This window comes from Phoenix dactylifera, chromosome 5, assembly GCF_051530095.1.
Source record: "Phoenix dactylifera cultivar Ajwa chromosome 5, Ajwa_hap1_PhDact_Kaust_v1.1, whole genome shotgun sequence".
NCBI classification, from domain to species: domain Eukaryota; kingdom Viridiplantae; phylum Streptophyta; class Magnoliopsida; order Arecales; family Arecaceae; genus Phoenix; species Phoenix dactylifera.
Genome location: NC_143194.1, coordinates 40,064,611 through 40,084,103, shown reverse-complemented (window position 1 = coordinate 40,084,103; position 19,493 = coordinate 40,064,611). Strand labels below are relative to the sequence as shown.

General features: G+C 39.1%; 2 protein-coding genes across 8 annotated transcripts; one reads left to right on the top strand and one right to left on the bottom strand.

Moving 5' to 3' along the window:
* Positions 1-1,353: 1,353 nt before the first annotated feature.
* LOC103708747 (uncharacterized) lies at positions 1,354-8,672 on the bottom strand. 7 transcript variants are annotated; one of them, XR_015987704.2, is made up of 10 exons: positions 8,298-8,668; positions 7,610-7,699; positions 6,790-6,894; positions 6,486-6,638; positions 6,300-6,398; positions 6,078-6,206; positions 3,810-3,986; positions 3,461-3,590; positions 1,832-1,948; positions 1,354-1,689 (listed from the first exon to the last, which is right to left on the bottom strand). XR_015987704.2 is itself a non-coding variant. In XM_008793816.5 (9 exons), the coding sequence occupies exons 1-9, from the start codon at positions 8,511-8,513 to the stop codon at positions 1,531-1,533; spliced, it is 1,245 nt and encodes a 414-aa protein (XP_008792038.3). In that variant the 5' UTR covers positions 8,514-8,668; the 3' UTR covers positions 1,354-1,530. The 7 variants fall into 7 exon arrangements, 5 of the variants coding, with proteins under 5 accessions (XP_008792038.3, XP_026661088.3, XP_008792039.3 ...); XR_015987705.2 differs by having other exon boundaries at positions 3,461-3,524; positions 8,298-8,667; XM_008793816.5 differs by lacking the exon at positions 3,461-3,590.
* A 3,346-nt stretch (positions 8,673-12,018) lies between these two features.
* Positions 12,019-13,474, top strand: LOC103708748 (ethylene-responsive transcription factor WIN1-like). The gene is made up of 2 exons (XM_008793819.6): positions 12,019-12,608; positions 12,776-13,474. Exons 1-2 carry the CDS (start codon positions 12,529-12,531, stop codon positions 13,311-13,313), a joined length of 618 nt encoding a protein of 205 aa, XP_008792041.4. The 5' UTR covers positions 12,019-12,528; the 3' UTR covers positions 13,314-13,474.
* Positions 13,475-19,493: the final 6,019 nt, after the last annotated feature.

Here is a 19,493-nt window from a genome sequence, read left to right as displayed (position 1 = left end):
AGGATAGGACAGGTAGCGTGAGCGTGTGTCCCTTTCATTATACTTGGTTGGTCCTCAAAACCTATCTTGCTTCTGCACACAGATATTATTATTTGATTCACCAATCTTTCCAGTAACCGATTAGATAGAATTGCTAATTATCAAATAAAAAATATAAATATTTTTTATATATAAATTTTATCAATAAAAATATGGGTAGAAAGCGGACAAAAACTACTTTCTAGACGTTGATATATTTGTAGATAGTGAAATATATTGCTAATTAATCGAATCAGTTATCCAACATATCTACATCAATAATTCCATTATATATAAAGGATATTGATGCAAGATTCAACTTTGAAAGATTAGAGAAGAGAATTATGTACCCATCCGAGGACATTCTACTTGGAATTGGTAGCTTGGAAGATTGAGGCCATTAAATGCTCAAGATTAGGTTGGAGGTCTATTTTAGATGGCATAAAGTATGCATTAATGCATGGATGTAAAGAAGGATGGTCCATTTGCCATTAGTAGATCCCAGTAGTCATCGCCAGTTATCAAGGAATTCTTTAATTCTTTTCGCCAGCTTGTGTTAACCTATCAAAAATTCTTCCTTTAACATTAGTGTCATAGCGTGGGCTGAAGTGTCCCTGAATTCTTCAATAGTTTAAGAAAAAAATTTAGCTATGGAGGCCTGCCGAACCCGGTACCAGAAGGGGGCAATCTCCACTGCCACGTACCATGCAGGAATCAGTACTCCACATGCCAAAACCCTGAATTGGACCAATGCCTTCATGCCACACGCCGTCAAACTTTTCTTGGTACATGGTTGGGACCATAGTTCAAACATACGGGAGTTATTGATGCGCATGCTTGCTTGGTCTTGAGTTTTAAGCAGCGTGCGTCGAACACAAAAGCCTTGCTTACAAAAAGAAGAATAGCTGGCCAAGGCTTCCCACTCTATCTTGTTTAGCTCCTCTCAAAGGTACTTGGTGCTGAAATTTGTTGCAACTCCGAGCCTTTGGGCTGCTCCGGTTGATCCACCACAGTTGCAAAAACGATAATGATGACGACGACGACGAAATAGTAAAAAATAAAAGCAAAACAGAAAAGAAAAGAAAATAGAAATAGAATTCCGTTCATTAATTATATAGCCTTGATTCATCTAATAATTGGTGCTACTTTTTCCTTCAACTCCTTCAACTTGATTCTTAGAAAAAAAATAGAAAAAAAATAGAAAAATAAAGAAATTGATGAAAGTAAGAACTAGATCCATTTTTTCATGAATGAATCATAAAACTGAGCTATAGAATCTCTATTTATACTAGTTCTTAACCTTTTTTTTTTTAGCTAATCATCATTCACAGAATCTGCTAAAGGCATTATAATTATTGGAACATCCAAACCAACCAGCATAAGTACAAAGTACTCATGCATGCACAGTACCCACATCCCACAATATAGTTCTTGAGTGGTCCAACTATTTACGCAAATCTTTTGACCATTTTATGGTCCATCTGTCATCAAAAAGCAGTCAAGTGAATGAGATTATGAAATGGGAGTCAGATGATGAGCTGTATCTAGTAGATAATCTAGGTCGATTTCAGGGTAATGTTGGAGAAGTTTCAAATTTGATGTGAAGTCGCCTTTCAAAAGCTCATGCCTCGCACAGACCAGCATGGCACAGCAGACTCTCAGCAGCATCTCCTGCACCACTCAAAATTGCACCTATCAAAATATTGCTTCATAGATCTGCATTATGCATTATACAGCAGTGCAGGGTAAATATTTTTAAGAGCACCAACAATGTCATAGAAAACACATCAGGTGAAAGGCCAGATAAAGCTACCTGCACACCCAAGGGATTGCTGAGGAGGCAATCCCATATCCTCATGATACAATGAAACTCAAATTCCTGAGTTAATAGCAAGGTGATCCACCTGAATGCATAGAACTGTGGGTTCACCTGTATAATGGAGTGAATTACACCTGGCTCTGTAAGAGATTGTAAGATATCTATGGGAGGACAAATGGAAACATCAGTTTGCTTTTAGTCCATCAGTTTACGATACTAGTCCTGCATGCTACCATGAAGTTTATTGATTGTCCTATGCTATACCATGCATAGATTTGGAACAAATATTAAATCATTTGATTCTGAAGGACACGTCAATTTATTTTTTGGTGCTTCTGCCGTGTACTTCAGAATCAAATGATTTATTGGGAAATGATGATATTATAAATTTGCAGGTACTTCAGAAAAATTAATAAGAAATAAAGCAAACCTACAGTCAGTCGGCTTTATTAAGCCACGCCAGCATGGTCCAATGCCCTATAATCAAAAACTATTTACTAGATTAACAAGGACAGAGGGACTATTAGTAGCTAATAGTGTATGTGAGCGGATACTGAGATGCCTATATATGTAGCAATCAAAGAACCATTCCCCTTGAGGACAATGGAGCAGTCAAGGAACCATCTCTGCGGGTATGTTGATGCAAAAAACATCCACCAGTAGCATCTATAAGAACATGTTCATATTCTCCATTAGTCAAGGTATGAACATCAGAAATGACTCTTTCTTTTTTGTGGAGCACGGGTAGGGAGGAGGAGGAGGGGGGGGGGGGGGGGGGGGGGGGGGGTATCAGACAACAAATATCCATATATTATTTAGGAAAACAAAAAATATTACATTGTCTTCAATTAAAATCAAGGATAAAGAAGTGTTATATTACAAAATGTAAAATAAAAAAAAATACATAAAGTAATAATAAATGAACCATCCAAGTATTAAATAATAGCAGGGAATTACTTTTGTCATCTACACTTAAAACATAACAAAACCAACAAAATATAAAACACCATATGGCTAGCATCGTGATAAAATAATTCTTGTAAACAACCACAAATAAAGAAGCATCATTTTTACTACTGAGGGTGAGTATTGTATAAGTAAAACCAATTGACGTCAATAAAGAGTGACCAACATCGACATTTATCCTCTATGGTGTGTACTATGATGGCAACTGAAAGCAACCATGATTTTCCCAAAATTCTTAACAAGAGAGTAGCATAAAAGGGAGTTAAAAACGTATGTGGCCAACAAGAGAGTTAGAAATATTTGTGATTTGTACTTCAGTTTGACTGATTGATAGATTTTAACATTAATTCTGTATACTCTAATTGCAGATAAATGTGACCATGTTTCTCCAGTTTCCCTACCAAGGGAGAAGCATGAGAGAACAGATGGAAATAAACAAACACGAGGTCTCAGTAAAAGCAAACAATAGGCTTGTAGCAATATGCCCACAACTTATTAATTCATGCAGTTACCACCCGGGAAAAAAGAGAATTAAAGAAGAGTCCATTAACAAGCATGAAACTGGATCCTTAATGAAAAGCAGGGTATCTTTAACAGACATTGGAAATGCTAAACATAAAAAAGATGAAGTTGACCACATAGAAACAAGTCAAATACCTATTTTGGTTTCAATGCATCTTCAGAAGATCCTAACTTTATTCTCTACAATCTCTGCAGTTGTCTTGACATGATATAACAGAAATATGAATCCATGGACTTTGACAAAATACATATTCAGGCGAATCCTCTGTGTGTGTGTGTGTGTGTAACAGGCCCCCATGCAAGCAGAAAAGTACAAGGAAAAATGTCAATTAATAAAGAAAAAAAGGAAAATAAACAATGAGCTAAAGAATCAAAAGGACAAGAGATGATTGTATATATAGACACATGCACACACGCACACGCGCACACAGCTGTTAAATGTGTCAGCATATGAAAATTCATGAATGTAGTTCCATCAACTAACCTTCAAGTTCTCAAGATGTCGCCATAGCTCTTCATCATTACCTTTTAAGAGTTCAGATAAACGTGAAAGCGTAGAGTGAATTCCCACAGAGCTATTATCTAATTGTTGACAGAAATGGTCCACAGAATCACTCATCACTCTAACAAAACAGAAAAAGCTATCTGCTTCTGCATTTGACTGGAAAATAGAGAAAAATAGCAAACAGTAAAATCCACTTACGGGCCTTAAATGCAATATAAGGTTAAAGAAAAGTTCTACAGCGACTTTCTAGGTTTCTTGGGAAATTGTCAATTGGCATAACCAGTTTGCAAGCACAGATATCATTGGAATTTCCAAAAGGAGTCAATTATTAATAGCTCTTGCTAACTAGTAACTTTAGCAGAACAATTAATGAGTATGCCAGCTGCAAACAATTTTTCCACTTGACATCTAAATTTCAGCAGAAAGGTGGATCCATGAATTGCATGCTTTGCCTGGACCTAAGCAATTTTAACTGGTGTCATCAATATGAATTGTATTAAGAAAAGTTCAAAATTCATATCATTCCTAGTCTTCCATCAGTTTGTCAGCACCATATATACCTAGCATGCATGATTTGATTGCAATGTTACTAGCCAGCCTGCTATCACATGCATTATTGGATTGTCCTATCCTATCCCCTCACCTTCCATATGTACCTAACATCACTACTTAGTAGCCTATGGTCTCTCCATCTCCATTCCACCAAAGGCACATACAGCCTCCAAAGCATCATCTTAGGCAGGGCAAGATAAAGACAAGAAAAGGTATATCCAATCTTGTTCACTGAACATCCACCTTATGATGCAGGACAGTCAAGGTGATGGACCTTTTAGGGTCTAGGATGAAATAGCTATTACAGGCAAGGTTCACAATCTCGATACTGGATTCCGTACTGGTACCATCTTGGTACAACATTGGTACCCCGGCACGGGAGGTTGGTTCAACATACGGATACTTGATATGCCATTGAACCACGTATCTATTCAGTACCGGTACGAACCAGTACGGCAAACCATGATTACAAGGACTTGCTGGAATTTCAGCTCAGACCTGACAGTCTATATCAGTGGTCTATAAGGTGTAAGGAAGAAAGGCTAAAACCTATATATTGTTGGAACTTTGGACTTACATTTTGAGTTTTGATCAAAATGGAACTGCAAAAGCAGAAATTTTAATGCAAAATTGATAAAGGATACAGTAACAAATATAAAGAATTTGAAACTAAGGGTCAAATAAGAAGCAAGATGGTTAGGAGGTGCTTAGGAATAGATCTAATAGCTTGCTGCCCATTCAGAAATCAGACCTGAATTTTTCATATCAATTGAACTACCAAGCTAAGATTTCTACAAGAAAGAGAAATCGATTAAAAAGAATCAATCATGAAGTTTTAGTATTTAGGGTTTAGAGATCAACTGTCATGGATTATACAATTAGAAATTTGGGCAAGTGTTTTATAGCATATCTATGCAATTGAAATTATGGTTTAATGGAACAAACAGTTAAGGACCGATAAGCGTAAATTCAGATTTGATGGACTCAACCCAAGACCTGGGAATCATGCCTAGGATTTGAAGGCCTCACACCTCCATTATGGAATTAACAAAAAAGAACCAAAACAAAATTCAATCATCCATCCATATTCTGTATAAAGTCCCATTACATAGCTTGACTCCCGTATTTACAGAAATAGAAAACCCGAAGATCTTTTAGACTCCCTAAAATACCTCTCACTACATGTGGTAACAATGCTACAACAACTTGCTCATCAAGCTATCAAATTAAAATACAAGATTTTTTTAATCTCAGCCCCTGATTATAAATGACCTGTTAACAGCTATAGGCAAATTAAAATAAAAGTAAAATACAGAATTCACGACTAAAACTCATCTAGGGGAAATCTCTAAGTCCGGTAGCTCTCCTCTATGACGCATCATGACATGATACCAAATCCCCATCACCTTAGCTGGCAAGGAGATAGGATGTCTTCCATCTACTTACACGCAATTCATCTACCAAGAGGTAGTATCTTATCTTCACTTATCTGTGACCACATACACCAATTTCCTGCCCTTAAGCTGTTGGAGTTACCAACAGATTTGCAACCTTCAAATATTTTAGACGAGAACAAAAAACAAGAACTTCAATGAATTTATACAAAAGGATTCATGTGAGCACACAATGATCTCAACTTTTTTTTTTTAACAAAAAACATAATGCTCAAAGAAAGCAAGTGCAAAGTTATCTTACAGCATTTTGCTCATTGGGATCTGTGTTCAATACATAGTACAATGGAGCTAACACCTCATTCATTCCTTGTACATAACCAATTGCTGGGTTCAGTTTTGTAAACAGAAGAAGAATATTCCTCATTGCTCCCTGTCATTATAATGTAACTCTGTATAACTTAATCAATATCTAATAGACCAACAAGCCTGCAAATGGAACAAGAAGCAGTTTACCATAACCTACCCGGTTTCTTTTGCTCTGTGAGATATCCCCAGAGAAAAATTCAATATCTGGATGTGTGCGCTCAAGATCGCGATCAATCTGCTCCACAATCTCTGCATCCTAGGAAAGAGAAATGTTTGATTCTATTAGCAGTCCAGATGTCTAAATCATGAGTCCACCATAGGAATCTATAGTTTTCAATTTCACCTTGAAATATCGATACCAAATGCTATCATTACCAAGACTTAAAGGATGGTCACCATTAAAAACCTTTTGCCGACTTAGTAGCCCATCAACACCCATTATCCTACCCTGCTTGCTCACTGAAAACGTTTCATCCTCCTTTCTCAAGAATTCTGACTGCCTAAATTTAATTTTAAATTAATCAGATGATAGCCAAGGATCTGATTGCCCTTAGAATATTAGAGATAATGTAGTTAAGCTCCAACAGGAATGGACTTTAAAAAGAAAAGCAACAAACTGCAAGAATTGGTGGATTTTAGGTACATACAGGATTAACGAGCAGCTCTTCTTTCAGTTCAGCATATCTTAATCTGTTGTTAGCCAACTCTCCCTCCCATGCATCTCTCTCAGCAGGTAGATAACCCAGTAAGAGCTGATTCCTCGCAAAAATCAAAAGGAAATTCAGTCAACAAAATGCTAGACTTCATCAACTTTCTATAGCCACAAGTAGCATCTCTAAGCAAGCAGGCATGGCACAATTAATTTTGACCTTAACTAGGCATTAAACATGATAAGTGACTCTGGTTTAGTGGGAGTACACGAAATTGCTTGTTTAGACAGCCAAAAAATCTTTGTTTTCTAGCCAATGTGCTTTACAAATGAGTGGCTACCGAGGACACCCGAGTGGCAATTTGTGATATAAGTACTTGCAGCAAGGAAAAGATTTGGTAAATTTTGCTCTGTGACTTCCAGTCATTTCCTATGTGTGAATTGGAGATGTAAAAGTTCTCAGAGAAGTAAATTTTTCTAACTCAACTTATGTGCTTCTGGATAAAAAGAGAGGCAGGCAAAGTGTATTGCTTGAATGCTAATTTAGGTGATCCTCCCATCCTGTAGTACTAATGAGATTCTTTTTAACAAAATATATGAATTTTCATGTTTCTAGTACAGTCTGAATTAGAACATTGAATTTGAAAATCTGGCAATCCATTGAACGTGCGTCAGAAAGTTATCAAAACAATGAGAGCAATCAAATGCTATTCCAATGTTTCAGAAGCTGTTATTTTTAACATGTACGGAATTATTTATTAAGAACAAGAAAGACATTTCGCATGATCTATCTACAACAGAAAATGAAAGAAGCCAACCTTCCACACAGTGGCACGCGACTCTCCATCAAGATGACCACAGCAAGCGATTTGTTGCAATGCCTCCAAATTTATAACCTTGCAAGAAAGCTGTAAAGAAAATTTAAACTAGAAAATAATATTTAAGTTCTAATGGTATAGATATCAGCGGAAAAAAAGAGAAGGTAGATAATATAGAATCCAAACAAGAAAAACATCCCTTCATTTTTGTTTCCTTTTAAGAGATTCATTAAAACGATTCCGATGGATCCAAGAAACCAAACAAGAAAGAATCTTTTAATTTCTCTTGTAAGAGAAAATCTTGAAACTGTTCCAGTGGTTCCAAGAAACGCAACAATAATTGCATCTTTCAAACTTTCTTTTTTTTTTTTCCAAAAGAAAAGTACATATTCGAGAGAAGCCACCCAAAAGAAAAAGTCTTCGTGAGATCCTAAACGATCGCAATGGTCCTCAGAAACCAAACAACACGAGAAAAGCAATGAGATTCCAAATGTTCTTTGCAAAAGATAGAATAAAAGAAAAGAAAAAATGTATCAAAACGCAACGAAAGGAAGGAAAAGGAAAAGAAGAAGATAGAGAAATTGGAAGAAAAAAAAAAAAGGAAACCTTTTCCAAAAAAAAGAAAAAAAAAACATCTGCAACAGCAAGGATATACAATCATCAAAGAAATTCTTTTCTTATTCGGCACCTCGAATTCCAACTCCGTCGTCGTCGTGTCGTCGTCCGAGACTTCCCTTAGCCTGCCCATGCCCCTACCGATTCTTCTGAAGCGGGTCATTGGTCCCGACGACTCCTCGTGGCGTTGGACAGCCGGCCCTCTACCGGCGACTTGAAACATCTCGAGCTCCTCCTCCTCCTCCTTCTCGGGGAGCTTGAGATGGGGCTTGCCTCTTCGAAGAAGCATGGTGGGCGTCGGCGAGGATGAGAGGAGAGGGTTTTGGTTTTGATCCCCATGAAGTTAAAAGGAAAGAAAAAAGTCGGAGTCGGAGATGACGCAGATGGGAAACGAGGGAGGGAGAGAGAGAGAGAACGGCAGGTTTGAAAGGTAGAGGTAGACTTCCGAGTGACGGTGAAGCGAGATCCTAAGGGCGCTGTACCTGTTGGCTGTTGCTTAAGAATCCGCTGGGCCAATCACAGGGCCGTCGCCAGGAGACGGCACGGAGATACGGTAGGGGAATGGCCCAGGAGACTGCTTCACTCCTGCCGGCTTAGCAGGCCCATCGAGGCATAAAATGTTATAGAGCGGCCCAGAGAAAGGTACACAGAACGGCCTTCCTATTTTATCATTTTTTTTCCTAGTGCCCATCTAAAAAACTTTTTTTATTAACATAGCCGTCAGTTTTATGATCACAAAAAAATCGCAGCATCCTCTTTTTTTTTCTTATTTTTAGAGCATTTTTTTTTGTACATATTATATATCTAGTTGATACATACCAAGCAAATTAATTATCTATCATATTAATACAAATCTCTAGATAAATTGATGCACAATTTTCAAAATATAATGTTGGCCGAATATATATTATAAAACTAGTTAGCCAAAAGAGTGTTTGACTTTTAGGTTTTTTTGTTTAATATAAATATTAGAGGAAATATGGTAAAATAGAATGTTTGTCCCATATTTCTTTCTCTGGTGCCTATACTATATGGTTTTTGTTCTCCAGCGAGACACATGCTTTTATCTCCCATTGTGTGCAAGGAAAGCAAACTAGGACTAATTGTAATATTACTTGGAAACAACTATTAGCGATCGCGATTTTCTAAGTGGGAGGGACATTGATCTTGATCTCTGTCCGTCCCTAACAAATCTAACAAGGCTATTATTCACCCCTTCCCTACCACGCAACTCCCCGCAACGTGAGAATAGGAGGGGCACACATGAATCATAAGGGGCATGAATGAACACCTCCAGATATTAGGAGCTAAACGTACCGAAGGGGCATAAATAAATCATGCATGACAATTTTAAATTTAAACTTAATTGAGAGGGTTCGATATTTTTTTTTGCTTTATATCACAAATGACATTATGTCCTGAGCCATTTTGACTCAGTGTTAGCTGAGACAAAATCTCTTGCCAATAACTGGGCATGTTTGATGATCCACCAGCAGAGTTCAACCTCTTTCATCGTCTTGTATTGTTACGATTAATTCACAAATCATATTCCATGGCTTCATAGCTATTTCTACTAACCTTTTCATTCAGGACGAGTCTAATAGTTTAGCATTTTGTAACGCAGAATGTCGTCTTTTAATATCCATATTATCGGACCATGAAGCAGATCGGCTAGAAATATATTTTTATTCTGCTTCGATTTATGATAAAATTATGCCACCTACCATGGCTAGGATTGTGGAGGATTTGCACTCCATGTAAAAATTTTTTTAGCCAAATCCTTTCTTGTTGCATTAATTCTCTTTAATAATTACTGTTGACGTGCACACGTTAGATCATGAATTAATGGTCAGCAGCTACCGAGATGAAAAAAGAAGAGCGACCACCAACTTGAGATCCACATTAGACAGCACGGATGGAGTTAATCTCTATGATTCTCCTCAAATCATTACAGAATACAGACCCGACTAGGAAGGAACCGCTGCAGGGTTCAAAAAATAAAAAGAGAAAATAAGAAAAAAAAGGGGAAAACAAAAAAAAAAAAGTAAAAAACAAAGGGATTTGATTGATGCTGCATTCTTTGTCCAGGTTTTTGGTGCAATGAGCAATGGTTGATAGCGAAAGCTCCGCGCATGAATCTTATACACACGAAACCGTCTGAAACATTTGATAAATGATGCTTGCTCAATGATTTATTTTTGTCACAGATCATGAATAAATTGGTAGCGACAACCAAGAAGAATTTAAGGAAATTGATGTGGTTGCAACTACTTCCATTTCTCAACACTTTTGCAGCCGATACCACTTTTGCTCAATGATTCTCAACACTTTTTCCCCTTTTTTTAACTAAAATACTTGGGGCCAGGGAGATTAGAGTTAAAAAAAAAAAAAGGAGAAGAAAGAAAAAGCTCATAATTAAAATACTAGAGATAATGAAAGGGTGCGGTTTGAATTAAAATAACGCGGCAGAAGATGGAGAATGGCACCACGGTTGAGAGACGGCAGGGAGGCCGGTCGCTGTTTATTACCAGGACTCAGGTTTCGCAGGCCATGGGCCAGCGGGAGGTTCGGCGGGGCGGAGTTACGGCTGCGACACCGAGGCCGGTGACCGGATCGCATATTCAAGGCCAACCAAACCCCGCAACGGTTCTCGCTTTTTCGTGCAGCCAATGAGGTGGCTTCGTTCGCGAATCGCGAGAATGGTAAGCCCTGTCCTGTTTGAGGTCTGGCCGGGTCCGGTCCGACCCACCCAATGGAAAAAAGTACATGCACGGCTGCCGCGTGCCCATGCGTAAATTACGCTCGGAAGGGGAACGGCCACGAGGGCGGTTCGCTGGATCCCATGCATCTACCATTAACCTAGGGCAAGCATCCCCTGATAAAGTATCCTGGTAGATAGATATCTGTCTTTGTAATCAAGCCAAGCTTGATTGAGCCGGGATCTCATCCGGCTTGTCTTGAAATTAATTTAAAGTTTGAAAGTTGCATAAGCATGATTTGTTTATCGTTATTTTAAATTCAATTTAGATTTAATTTCGAATGGGACTGAGCGCAAGCCCGATGGGTCAGCTTGAAGAAAGATACCAAAATAGCAGAACAAAAATCTATCTTCCTATCAGGGCCTTACATCTAGCAACATATGCTTCTGTTGGGCATATATATATATATATGTTGCATGCGGAGGAGGAAGCAGGCATGAATATAAGCATCAATATTATTTTTGTTAGATACAGAAGCACTAGAGATGGATAGATGGCAATATTTTGAACCAGCAACGGCTCAAGGACGGTGAATGGTGGAAGAATTTTAGTCTGGGTCATGATGTGGTTTGGATCCGTGGTTTTCTATCTGTTCCCCTGCAGAGGCCAAGGGACGAATTTGATACACTTCTTTAAAAAATAGGAGTCCTGCATGGCTCCTCAATGCATGCCACTGGATCACCATGCGGAGCAATATGTAGAAAGGTTCGACGGGAGGCACAGGACGCGCCCACGCTCGGACGCTCCTTCACCAGACCCTAGCTAATTGCATGCCTGCATGCCCTCATTGGCTCTGTTGTTGCACGGTCAAGGCCACGGCTAGAGGGATACATGCAGATTCATGTGAATTTAGGACATCGGCTACTCTCCCTCTCTCCACGATCGACCATGTACTTTCCCTCAATACTCTTCCTGCATATACTGGTACGTACGTACGTACAAGTTACACCGCAAAAGGCTCGAACTTTACTCCAATGATTTGTACCATTAAGAGAACACATGCAAGCCATTACTTCGGCATGGGTCGCCAGGAAAACTCGCAGCTTCTCTCTCTCAAGGGGGGAAAGAAAAAGAAAGCTTTAGAAGGCTTTCTTTTCTTCTACCCCCGTTTAGGTTGTTGGGTTGGGGTGTGGATGATCTAACCGTGATTCACGCCGAGGCAGGTGAATCCTTCTTTCGCGCGAAAGGTGAAATGCCGACCGACCTGCTTAGGTTCACCATTTACCATGTCAGCAGCCCATTCTCATAGACATCAAGGCCCCCATTATTGTTCCTCCAAGAGCGTAGGTGGCCGGGTTTATTAACACTGTATTTTGGTGGTTACGTACGGCCACGCCTCACCGATCGACATCTCACCAGGCAAACTTATGCGAGCACCCCTGCACATTCTCTCCTTTAATTCTCTCTCTCTCTCTCAACCACTTCTGCCTTCCCTCTCCTGATGCGTACTTTATATTCACTAGAACCAAGGAGCCATCTTTCCTTCTCTTCTTTCTGACTCTCTGCCCTCTGTCCGGGTACCGGAGGTCCCATATATGCTGCAACATGGTGCAGTCGAAGAAGTTCAGAGGAGTCAGGCAGCGCAACTGGGGCTCCTGGGTCTCGGAGATACGCCACCCTCTCCTGTAAGCACTCTCTACCACACTTTGCTATATTTCTAAGCCTTCCAATTGGCAACCATTGCAGGTAGCCGAACCACTAGCTATGAGCCACTACTGGTGCGAAAACACCAACCTTTTTCCTTCTCTCTGTCTGTTCCATGTCATATATGCATATGTATATACACATATAGGAAGAGAAGGGTGTGGCTTGGCACGTTCGAGACGGCTGAGGAGGCTGCGCGGGCCTACGACGAGGCTGCAGTGCTGATGAGCGGCCGTAACGCCAAGACCAACTTCCCGGTTTCCAAAATCCTGGCCGGGAATGCCCCGCCGAATAATGAGAATGATCGCGCCACCTCCACAGGCTTGTCGGAGGTCCTCAGTGCAAAGCTCCGCCGGTGCTGCAAGACTCCGTCCCCGTCCCTCACCTGCCTCCGGCTGGACACAGAAAACTCCCACATCGGGGTGTGGCAGAAGCGGGCCGGCGCCCGTGCGGACTCCAACTGGGTCATGACCGTCCAGCTCGGGAAGGCGGATGAGCAGCAGGAGTCGAGGAGGAACGTTGAGGGGGAGGCGGGGCCACAGCCACCGTCGCCAGCGATGGAGGGGACGTCGACGCAGGGGATGGATGAGGAGGACAGGATCGCATTGCAGATGATAGAGGAGCTCCTCAACAGGAACAACTGCCCAGGGTCCCCTTCACATGAAGAAGGCAGCTTTTCCATGTAATCCCCATCACAGCGGACGGATTTGGTAAGCCTTTCTTGGTAGGTAGGTAGCTTGGTTGGTTGGTTGGTGTGGTTTTTGTATATGGAAGCCTATATATATCCTGCATACATCTGGATGCCTGCCGATATTATATAGTTTTTATTTGCGTGTTTTCGCAATCAAGCTCACCGAACAGTCCCCCCACCCTCAACCCGTGAAAGCTTGTGGTGTATGTCCCCGTACGCCCCCACTTAAAAAAAAAAAAAAAAAAGGAAATAAAGAGTTGCAGAATTCTAGGCTTTATATATTTTGCCTCCCTCCTGCTCCGAATGCATACAAATGTATCGATCGTACGTCAAGCTGATCGACAGGGCAGACCTTTCTGCCTTATAATTAGCCTCTCACTCTAATTGGATATGTTCCATTCCATCGGGTCTCAGCTGAAAGTGAGCGCTCCCGGAGCCAAGCGGTCTCTGCTCTGCATCGCTCCGCTGAAGAAGATCGAGAGCTGATCGATTCTCTTCATTTCCTGCACCGCTAGTTTCACCGTTATGCTTTTACTGGGAAAACAACGGTTTAGGTGTATTTATTCATCTTATCTCCCCATAACAAACTGGAATCTACCTTCAGTAAACTCTGCTCGAAAAAAGGGAAAAGAAAGCATTCTACCTCCAGTAAACGGAAAAGTGGAACCAATGGGAGGGAACAAAGGAGCAAAAATAATTTGCTATAACCCATGATTAAGGCCGCACAGAGAGCAGATAGGGCCCTCGCGTAGAGATAGCTTGCTGGAGCATTCAAACAAGCTGTCCCTAGGAATTCCAGTGCAAGTGCTCCATTTGCTTCCGGCGTAACAGAGCCCCGAGGCACCGGGACGTAGCCAGGCGCCGAACGCGGTGTTTCCTGGACAGAGCAGCACACGACGTAATTTGGGCGCCTTCAGGAAAATTCCTCAACGCATGATGACACCAACTCGACCTTTTCTCTGACACAACCACAAAAAAATTTCATTGCTTCTAAATTTTCTTGTACTGGAATTAATCTTCGAAGCAAATCGGTGCTGACAGCTTAGAATGAGATGCAGTTCAACATTTGAAATAGGTCCATCACTATGAATGGAATTCTCTGCATCTTATTCATGAAATCCCATAAGTGGTGTGTACAATAACAATAACTAAACATAATCAATAAAACACTTTGAAAAGAAAAAAAAACACGCGAAAGCTTTGATCGATTAACCTTAAATTTCACTGCTGTTCATGCAAGTCATCGACTTCTGTCGCCAGCATAAACTGAGATGACCTTTCCTACCCGAACTTGAACCGATGATTTAGCATGATGTGATTTTCGGACTGCAACCATTAATGGCCAAGGTTAGATGATTGGATTGCGCAGGTGCAATGAAAAACAGGCTATTAGTCACAAAATGGCTATGTTGGACCACAAGTTTGAATGACTATGATTGCTGAAACAATCAACATTCTTGCAAGAAGAAATAATGCACTTCTAGTACAAACCTTAAATGATCATGTAGCAGCTGATAGAGGCATCCAACTGTTCTTGTCGATCCCCGTCATTGAACATGTACCTATAACGCCTTATTAGGTGAGCTGCTGCACGCAAAAAAAAAAAAAAAAAAGAAAAAGAAAAAAAAAAGAAGAAAAAAGAGAGAAGAAGATAGAGGAAAAAAAGGGGTTTCAATGATGATTTTGTCGCGAGGGGGGGGGGAGGGGGGGGGGGGGGGCAGAACTTTTGAAAGTAGAATTTTTTGAAGTACAATTTTTATTAAAAGTTATTTACTGTTTGGTAACTATATTTCTAAAGTGCCGTGAGACTTTAATATTTGTTTGGTAAACAAACTGAAAAAATACTTTTAGTATGACAAAATGATCATAAAAAATATTGTATTATATTATACAATAGAATATAATAAAATATAATATGTGATGCAAGGTAGAGGAGAAAAGAGGGAGAAAGAGAGAAGAAGGAGAGGAGAGAAAGAAGAGAAGAGAAGAACAGGAGGGGAGGAAGAAGAACCAGGCTTCTCATCTGGCTCTGGCCGTGGCTTCACGCCAGGGCATCAGAAGAAAGGAAGATCAATTTCATTAAACTATTCATCAAATTCTAAACAAGTGCATGGACCCTAATATAGAGTCACAAAATAACAAATAGACCCCTACAAATAAAACAATCCTATGCAAATAAACCCAATCAACATAATATAAACCCAACTAAAATAAATCAATCCAAAATAAAATCAAACTGGCTGGACCCTGTGGCGACCGTAGACTCGATGATGGCTGATCTAGCACTAGTGTCCGCACCAATATGTATTAATACATAAATATATGGTATAATATTATGGTAATGTAATATATATATTATTATAATATAGTAATATAATATTATATACTATAGCATAATAATATAACATATTTTAATACTATATAACATAATATATCAATATATTATGATATAATGTAATATAATATTATCTTTATAGTATAATATAATAATAAAGATATAAAATATTATAATTATTATCATTATATATTAATATTATTATTTCTGTAATTATTATATTTTATCATGGGTATTTTGGTCCAAAAAGAAAAAAAAATTATAACTCAAAACAACTTTCCAAGGGAGCCTAAAAATGTTTTTTCGGAGAATGTATTTTGGTCCAAAAAGAAAAAAATTATAACTCAAAATAGCTTTCCAATGGGACCTAAAAGTACTTTTTTAGAGAAGCTTCAAAGTTGTTTTAGCTTTCTGGCAAAGCTAAAACAATTTTTTAAATTTTTTTACTAAATATCTCTATTCCATCTAAAAGTATTTTGAAAGGGCAGAGCTTTCTAACTCTCTAAAAGCTCTGCCAAAGAGGGCTAAATGTACAAGCCACAGTATATATATATAAAGCTGATATTGTTTCCTTAGTGATGTCTAGCTGCAACATACCACCTGCGAGTAACTTTTGTGTCCAAGCTGCTGGCGACCTTCTGTAAAACCAAATGTATTTGGGATACCAAATCAAGAACTCCGTAGAAAAAGCCTCCATCATCCCAGTTGCAAGGCATGCCCTTGTTTGACTCTGAAAGCTGCAGTCTGAGAAATGAAGGGGTGAGAGGCCGCCCAGTTCAACACCTTCCCTGAATTTACCGGACAGAGTACACAGCAAGAAGATCTAATTCAACCGCAGGTACTCGTTGCAAGATTATAAAAGATGGAATAAATGAGTAGGGACTGCACAGGTAGTTGCTGGATCATAAATGTGCGAGATTAAAAGCACGCTGACCAACTAAAGCTGGTGTCCTTGTCATTGCATTGAGGTGTTGAGAGTAAAATGAGTGATTACAGCTATAGCTGGCAGCCAGGCGCAGCATAACAAGTTTCTTTTCTTTTCTTTTCTTTTCTTTGGATGATAAAGGAGGCCGGAAAAGCAGCCACCCGGCTTTTATCGGTTTGCAGTATAATTGATTAATTGCACAAGGGGAAGAAAAAGTTTCAGAGAGATAGCAGAGATGAGATTAGGTCTACCCTTGGAAGGCTTAAATAAGATCATAGGTCAGCTCAGGTAGAGAGCCACGTACTGTCGTAATCTAGACTGAAGAGGTAAGAGTTTATTTTCAGCAGGCAATGGGACGACTCCATTTATAGATATGGTGCAAACTTTTATGGGTTTAATGTGATTTGTGTGGATGAATGGAAAGCAGCAGGTGAACTTAATTTCTGATAGCTAATAACCGTATGAAGTTTTCCAAGTGTTCTAAGAGGAAGCTTTTTGGGTGGGGTTTCCCATTTCCCTTTCCCTCAAAGAAAAAGTATTTGCAGAGGAATGAAAATGACTGAATTTGCTTGATCATATTATATCATGCCCCCAACCAGGGCATAACACATGCCTTATACCTGCATGACAGACCATGTTTGATTACAGATCATATCAAAACAATAATTCTTAAAAATCAATGTAATCAAGACTACATATCATATCATGCAAATCATGCAAATAATTCTTACAATCAATTATTTCAAAGTGGCATAAGTCAACATATACTTAATTATTTATTCAAATCAAATAAAATATTCTAAATAGTCTAAATAGGCTAGCTAGAACTCTAAAAAAAAAACTGAAAATATCTTCAGAAGATCAACGCACTCCCCCAAGTCCTAAGCAATCATGAATCTGGATCTGAAAAATAGAAAAAAAATAATAAGCTGCACTAACCCAGTAAGCAATATAATACCTCAAAGTGGGGTCTAAGCATGCCAAATAAATAATTAGTTAAAAAGCAAGATATTGACCAAAAATAATTAATTTTTAAATGATACATATATTTCTTTTGAAGTTTACTATTATTTTCATAAACTGATACTAGAAACTCAACATCAGGCTATGGTCATGTAACTCAGTGGCATGGGTCAAAATGCACAAAGTGCCAAATACCACTATTCTTATCCACCGATGGTTCAGAGTCTAAATACCACTATTTTAATCACCGGTGGTTCAACGTCAAAACTAGTTTCTCAAATTATAAATTGACAAGACCAACGAATAATTCTCATTGGCAGAGCTAGATCATAATCATATTGAGAATACATATATGAGACAAATTTCATAATTCACCCAATCATATTTTTTAAATTTTATAACATAACAGATAATATATTTTAAAATAATTACTATCGTAACAGTAACATGTCTGACCCATTTAACCAAATATAAAGTAGATATCATAATCAAATTTAATTATTATTTTATTAAAAATTTAGAAAACACACTTTGAAGTATTAGAATACTTACTTTTTCTCGCTTCAAACTTCAACTTCAGTGAGACCAGCCAGGTTCACCTGTTTTAATATTATTAAAATATAATTAATTTCATCATTATCTTAGAAGCCAAGCGAAGTCAAAAATTAAAATATTATTAGGGATATGGCCTCATGCCCCTAAATCAGAATGGCCAAATGGCAATGCCCGACTTCCTGGGTCGGTTCGAACAAGATGAATTCAACTGCTCAGGTTTAGACATGATTTAGGTAACTCGAAGAAGATTAATAGTGGTCAAATTCCAAAAAGACCCGACAAAGGCCGAGGTAATTGGTCGGTCTACCGCCCAGATATCGGAGCAGTTTAGGGCCTCCACACTGAGTCAACTTGGATCCGAGTAAAAAGAAAGACAAGATCCCTAAGCCTATCTAGAGAGAAAAAGAGGGAGAAGAGAGAGAATCTCAGCCTGAGTTAAATCAGGGGTCTGGTCTGGTTTTGGTTGTCAATGACATTGATCATCAGTGCATCTAATCTATAGGCCAATGAGGAAATAAGGAAGTAAAATATGTTTTAAAAAATAAATAAATCAAGATAAAATGGGAAGAAAAAGAAGAAATAAGAAGAAAAATATAGGAAAGAAGAGAGAGAAGAGGAGAGGAAAGAGGCTGGGGTGCTGCCGGAGGTCCGGCAACACGGCCTCAGAGAGCCGACGGCGGCAACTATGGTGATGGTCGGTGGAGGTGGCAAGACCAAGAAGATCTTGGTTTGGCTCAAAAGCAAGAGAATAGATGCTCAAATCCGGGTTCACTAGTCTTGTAATCACAAAAAGTCAATAAGAAGTAGACAATGAGAAGTAAAGCCCAGCGCAAAGGTTGTGATAAAGGACAGCTGCCAATAAAACCCAACAGGTGGCTGGTCAATTGCAGCGAGCATTACCATCTAGCTAACAGGTTTAGGTAGGAGGTCAAGTCAGCAGCTATTAACATCTAAGGATAGAGGCAAACTCCAATGGCAAAGAATAGAAGCAGACAATAGAAAACCTATAGATTGCATATCCTCCACAAACAAATCGCACCTAATGCCATCTATTTCAAGAGTCAGATCTCCATAAGGACAGGCTTTAATGGAGTAATTATTTGATGCGGGGACGCATGGGTGGAAAACATCCAGAGTTATTCAGAATGGACTCAACAGATTCATATACGGCTTACCACACCACCGTCACGGTAATCCAACTTGACATTTTCAGATTTTGATGTAGTATATAAGAGTCGGAAAAGTTCATATTACATAAAAAGAAGTTTTATTCCTCTCTTCTTTATGATTTTGTTGACACTTCAAAATTTGCGTAGGATGTTAGTGCTCGGATAACAGAAGGCACTGCGATTCCCTCGCAAATGGCCAGTTGCCATTCTTGTTCGGACTGATGAGGT